This window comes from Plodia interpunctella, chromosome 10 (assembly GCF_027563975.2).
Source record: "Plodia interpunctella isolate USDA-ARS_2022_Savannah chromosome 10, ilPloInte3.2, whole genome shotgun sequence".
NCBI lineage: Eukaryota > Metazoa > Arthropoda > Insecta > Lepidoptera > Pyralidae > Plodia > Plodia interpunctella.
The window spans coordinates 170,001-176,569 of NC_071303.1; the positions used below are offsets into that span (position 1 = coordinate 170,001).

The following is a 6,569-nucleotide window of genomic DNA, read 5'->3' on the forward strand; positions in this document are numbered from 1 at the left end:
TCGGTACAATGTTATTATATGTATAATGTGTATTTGGAACAACAATATAACAATAAAATATTAAATTCAAACAATGTATGTACCATCAGGCGCTAGGCACGTGTTTATAAATAGTACTATTGTTTAAAAGCATCCCTTTCCTAGTTTATTTGATAACCTGATATAAAGCAAACTATCTGTTCACTTTAACTCTTTCAAGTATATATCACGTGTCGTCTCTTCCCATAATATTGCAGGCATGAAGGAAAATGTGAATTATTAAAATAAATTACATTGTAATAATTCCAATGAATTAATTCAATCACTATCCTAACTTGTTAGTTACTACTGTAACTTTATCAATTGTGGTTAAGTAGAGGTAGAGTAATATATAAGTAGTTAGTTTGTATTTGTATGAGTATATGACAATATGGGCCAAGGGTAACGGACGAGGTTTTTATATTTCCCTGTTAATTTTAATTATTAACCTACGTTTTTATCCGGCCGTTACCTTTTGCGAAATCAAAAATGTTGTTTATTGTTATGATGGGAGTATTTGGATTTTGATATGACATATTTTTGGTAATAAATGATATTTATTTTACTTGTGATTCATTTTTGCCTCGTTACAAATGTAAGTATTTATGGTTTCTGGTATTAACCATCTATATATTTATTTTGTTGAAAGTACCTTGAGTAAAAGAGTGGTTTAGTAAAGTTCGAGTTGTTTTCTGATGGACGACGCACGTTTGAAGAATGACGGATAGACCCTCGCAATCTATAATAATATTAAGTTGTCAGACTCACCGTCACACTGTCTAAAGTGAAACAACGGTTTAGAAAGTCCACTTTCAAAGGGCGCCAGTGTTCCATTCTGTGGTGGTATAATGGCTACGACGCCCGCCTGTGGATCAAAAGGTCCCAGGTTCGAATCCTACTCGTCGTGCCATATGAGTTTGTATACAAATCTGATTCAAATATAGTATTTTCATCGACCACCACTTGCTTCTGGTGAAGAAAAATATCGTGAGGAAACCTGCACACTGGTTAATTATTATTAACTTGTGTGTGAAATGGAGAAGGCAATGGCAAACCACTCCATTAATAATTGAGTCAAGAAAGTTGTTGTGTGTGTTTCATTCCACGTAATAACCACGCCCCTTAGCCATGAGGAATACGATTATGAAGAAGATATGCCACATTTACACTCAGCCCTAATGGGCAGGGTAGTGAGCCCCAGTGGGCAGCACGAGTATGTAAATAGGTTACTCGCGCTGTCACTGCTCGTGTCACTGTCGCTGCCCGGCGCACACAGGAGTGGAGTACCTAATGAAAAAACAATTACATTTTTAGAACTATGAAATTGAGCAGGTAATGTGGGATGACTTATACTGATCAGACATAATGCTGTCGAACCAGCAACCTCGACGAGATCGACGTCATTAATTTTTGCGAGTCGATAAATGAAGAGAGAGAGAGAATAAGAATATGAAGGCTGAGTGTAAGTGAAGTATTTAAGGAAATGTTTCCGGAAGCGGCAGGAGAAGTGGCTGTGGACAGAGTGTAAATGCGGGGATAGAGTCAGGATGGACACGCGTCACGCAGCGGACGGGGCGTTCGTAATATCTATTTTTGGGCTGTACTCTGTAACTAGTGATTTGGGATGGTTGTTTGTGTCGTGTGGTGACGCATAGATTCTGCACAGATTACTAAATAGGTGGTCGCGGTAGGTGGTGACATTTTTACAGGTCACGTCGAATCTTGACGCTGTGCAAGTCACGCTAGATTTCACTTCTCTTTATTTGTCATACGATATGGCGAGGTAAGACGCTAAATCTCTCTCTTTTTATTAAAAAAGATTCTTGAAAATCCGACAATTTACAGGCACCCAATAGTCCTTAATTTGATATGGGTATACACATTAATCACGCCAACAAAGTGGTCAAATAACATTAAAAACAAAATTGGGTCTTTCCTACGGCGTGGGTCGCGGGGTTGTTGTTGGATAGGTCTTAAAAATATATTAGATGTGTGGGTGGACGGCTTTTGATATAGTAAACCGTTCGTAAATTATTAAGCTTTGAAGTGCCAATTTTCGTTGAGACTTAAGTGTCCCCAACAAAATGGTTGTTGTTAGGAATTATAACGTTACGGCATTAATACTCAGCTATAAGGAAAACTCCTGAGTTGGCTTATACGTTCACGAGTAATGGCCGACCAACTGTATTCTACCTACTACAAAACTTCGAACCACTCCATGGAAAATATTTAGACCTTCCTGTTATCCTCCTTATCCATAACTATTTACTTTCAAAGTTTACTTATATTAACAAATAATAATGTTTGGTTGTTGTAGTAAACTATGGAACCATACATTGTGCGTGGCTCGACATGTGCTTGGCCGGTTATTATAATAAAGTAGAAATTTAAAAAATAACCTAATCTATCCTATAAGTTCAGAATGATACGTTGATGTACTAATAAAATTCACGGTTTCAGTATTTTTCCAGTAGTTGTGGTTTATTTCGAAATGCCTCTTCGATGGATCGAAAGGTCTACTCCAGTTTTATTAAAAACTATGTTATGTTGACATTGTCAGCATAACTTAGTTTCGTAGCGAACGAATACGAAACGCTACGAATGAGCGCCTTAAGTTCTAGCCCTGACACTCGCCTTAAATAGACAAGATGTAAGGAGGAATCCTAAAATATAATTTTGCGGTTTGAGGGAGTTGCAGGTCTCAGGTAATAAAGCTTACTTTATTTCCATTAATTATTTTCATAGATATATTTTTAGAATATACTGGTTTGTTATTTTTCAAATAATTTATTGTCGTAGTTAGCTGGGTTTAGTTATTTTGTATCGTGTACTTTTTACTGTACTGCAGCGATAAAACATAAGGTGAGTTTTCAGTAAGTATTGAATGAGTAGTATAAAGTATTTAATCCAAAATTAGTATTTTGTTAATGGAGAAGGCAAATGGCAAAACCACTATGAATTGCCGAGAAAGAAGTATAAATATTAATAATAAGAGCATAGTTATAAAAGGACATTTTCAAACTAATCCTAAAAAGCTAATTTACAAGCGCATGGAAATGAATAACATACAATACTGTTTAATGGACCGAGCGAGGTCTACAATTCGACTTGGGGCAAAAATACATTTTTTATATGTATGTAAGTTTTGTAACGCGATAACTTTCGAACCGTTGGTCTAATTTTGATAAAATTTAAAAGGTATGTAGGATCTCTCAATATAATTTTTAAGTTGGCGGGGCATCAAAAATCGTTTTAAGTCCTCTTTGAAATATTCGCAATTTTATTGAAACTCGTCAAAATTTATTGTGTTCGCGAGGTCTTAAGTTCGTGGCGAACAACTAGTAACTGGGGTACTAGTGACCTTACTTAATCACTCTGAAATTTGTATAACGGTACGTGTAAAGTGTAATAAAATAAATTTTGAGGCCGCGAACTCACCCTGTGAATCATTTTAGACTTTAGTACTTATGGGAACTTTAAATGGTAAATATCCTTAGGGGAAAGCCGGGCTGGATAGGCAAAAGGGTTTAGCATTTTAATAGCAGCCCTGTAAATGTCGTAACGTGGGCTGTGCATATTAACTTGACTGAGTAAACTGGATATTGAGTCGTCTAAGGCGGAACGTTTGAATAAAAGGTCACTGCATATATTGCCTATTATATATTTAGTTTTGTGAAGATCGTACAATATGTACGGGTTTACGTATAATCTAGTGTATGCTGTATGGGTTATATTACATATTAAATGGTATTTATGAATTAATGAAATATTCGTTATTTAAGTGACCAAAACTAGTATTTTATTTTTGGTAATAGCTTTTTCTTCAATGAGCACCATACATCCAATACCATCTAGGAACTTGGATCTAATCCAAGTAGTACGCATGACTCGCAGTCACTGTCACCTAATCTGTTCCTTATATCAAGTACGCAAGTTGGCACATTGATTAATTTATTTACAGTCGCTCTGCTTAGCGCACGCAACCCCAACAAGTAGCTCCTAAGAGATTATAAAACCGTCACATAATGACCGTGAATAATGTATTTCTTATCGTTATTACGCTTAATACTGAGCTTCTTATTGTCTCTTAATCTGTGTTAATTCTGCACGAAAATAGTTTCTGACGTTAATTTCGTCAAAAAATTCATGGTTGTGAAGTCAATACACAGTACAAATTTATGTTTACACGTGAAATTTTTGACGAATGAAACGTATTTTGATGTCACTAGTATAGTAATGAACGTACGTTCCCCCTCGGCCGCAGGACCCCGCCCGCGCCGCGCCGCCTGCGCCAGCGGCGGGCGCGCGCGCGCAGTAGCCTCACCATAAGGTAACGTCCACTCCACGGATATGATAATATTATTTAGGTAAATAAGTAGCCTATGTCACAGCTCTTCATTTATATATCCACACAAAATACCTTAGTCCTATGCTCCATTATGATGTGACAAACAAATACACACATCCTCACAAAATTTCGCATTTATAATATTAGCAGAACAATAACAAATATTTTAAAATTTTCCTGACGAAATTGTTCGAAAACGTGAAATTTATTTTTTTCGATATTTTATTGGAATCAATCTTGAATTTTGTTATATTGAAGTATATCGATTAGGTCACGTCGGAGCTCGTTGAGCGCGGCGTCGGAGGAGGCGCTGCACGCCGCCGAGCCGTGAGCAATTGTTGTTTTATTACTTTTCTACCTTACAGGGACCGGACAAGCTGTTCGTTTGCTTAATCATATTTTTGTGTAATGGCTTGGATTGGGTAATCCAATGAATATCCCATATGGTGAGGCTAACCCTTTCAAAGGATTTCCAATTTCAAAGGATGATATGGCTAACTCTTTCGAAGGGCTAACCCGTTCGTTATAGCGCTTACCCTGTTTGGCTTTCCCCTTAAATGCCTGCGGGGGGAGAGGGGTGTAGTTTTCATCACACCCCGCTCCTATGCAAATTTGCGTAGCTCCGTGTGTGAAGAGCCTAAAAGACAAGAGACACATTGAATCGTGTAAATAATAACGCACCGCTGTACCGCACGCGCTTAGTAGGTATTTATTGTGCATTGCAATATATTCAAATTAAGACCGTATGTCCTGAGCTTAAAGCATAAATTAGTCTGCTATCTGAACGGGTAACCCCTTCGTATGACTTGACTTACCTCAAAGAAAGGGTTTTGGAGTCGTTGATATAGCGCCTGCCAAAGCAAATTGAACGGGTTACAGCACCGAACGGCTTTCGAAAGCAAACCCATTCCAAAAACCCCTTCAAAACCCGTAAAAGGGATAACGGTCCGGTCCCTGTTACCTTACCTTACACATTATAAGAATGTCTTGGACTTGGAAGGCTATAGTATACTGGGTGACCTTCAATACCAGCCAAATCGCAGGCTTTGAGGAAGAAACAGAGCAAGGTTCAGATTCACCGTAGTTCACTACGACAATTTTGAATATTGGGCATTCTCAGTTATCATAATCATACTCGGACCACGTGACTCCACTGCTGGGCAATCACAAGCCACGTTGCACGTTGCTACGCACGGCAGTACGGCACCTTGCGATTTCATAGTAAGATGCACTTAATCGAGCAATTCGATGTCTTTCTGTGAAAAGCCCGCGTATTTCCATGAAAACCGGTAAATTGCCAAGGCCGGGAAGTGACCGCGTATCATAAACATCGGGGTCGACAACCGGGCAGAATGAGCGGAAGCTAGTGCGGTGAGATTCCACACCGCTGTCTATGGTCATATCACGCTGATTCGGCGGGAAACTGAAGCGGAAACATACAAACGTTTAGCTCTTCTTTAGATCCGGGAGCAATTGTATTGTTTGTAAAGATTAACATTTATTCACTGGATAAGAATGTTGAGGTTTCAAGCTAATATAACAGGATCAGAACCCTATAATCTTCCCGATATGTCGTAATACTTATATGTCTCTGTTGTTTGTCATTTATTGTCATTGGGCTTTGACGTACCTCGCGTTATATACAATACCTAAATGTTTTAATTCACAGGAGTCCGAAGTTACGTCGCAGGCGGTAGGCGCGCCGATGTTTATTGGAAAACTTGAACATTATGTTTTTGTTAGTCCCACCCAAGAGATTGTTATTGTCCACTTGTTATGTACAGTGATCTATTCACCAAGAAGTGCTACGTTTTAGTGACTAGGATTGTAAACTAAATGTTTTATAGTTTTTTTTAAAACCCTATTTTGAAAAAATATTTATTTATACAGAAGTTTATGGTATAATTAAGTTGCTTTAATTTTTTTAAAGTTAAAATTTTCTATATTTTTATAACTCGTAGGTATAGTTTTTGTAAAACAAATACAAATTGCAGCGAGTGTTCCGCCAAACTAAGTGTTCCGCCACGGAGCTCAAAGAGTAAGAAGTTTCGTTAATTTTTCATTTTAGAAAAATATTAAAAATAGCAACTCGGCAAGAGGTGTGGTGGTACCTTCTACGCATTATTTTGATACAAGAGATATGATTGAGTACCTATGTGTAATACTTTAAGTTTGAAATGTCAATAAATTGCATTTTGGATAA

The 6,569-nt window shown here is 37.6% G+C and overlaps 1 protein-coding gene across 3 annotated transcripts in view; it reads left to right on the forward strand.

Annotated features, from left to right (window-relative positions):
- SA1 (Stromalin 1) overlaps window positions 1-6,569 on the forward strand; it is a 22,707-nt gene extending 16,138 nt beyond the window's left edge. Inside the window, exons 20-22 of one of the 3 annotated variants that reach the window (XM_053750952.2) lie at window positions 4,283-4,348; window positions 4,637-4,693; window positions 6,036-6,569. In XM_053750952.2, coding sequence (XP_053606927.1) covers window positions 4,283-4,348; window positions 4,637-4,693; window positions 6,036-6,063 — 151 coding nt within the window. In that variant the 3' untranslated portion in view covers window positions 6,064-6,569. The remainder of the gene's footprint in view (window positions 1-4,282; window positions 4,349-4,636; window positions 4,694-6,035) is intronic. The other 2 variants (XM_053750953.2, XM_053750954.2) reach the window with 2 other exon arrangements.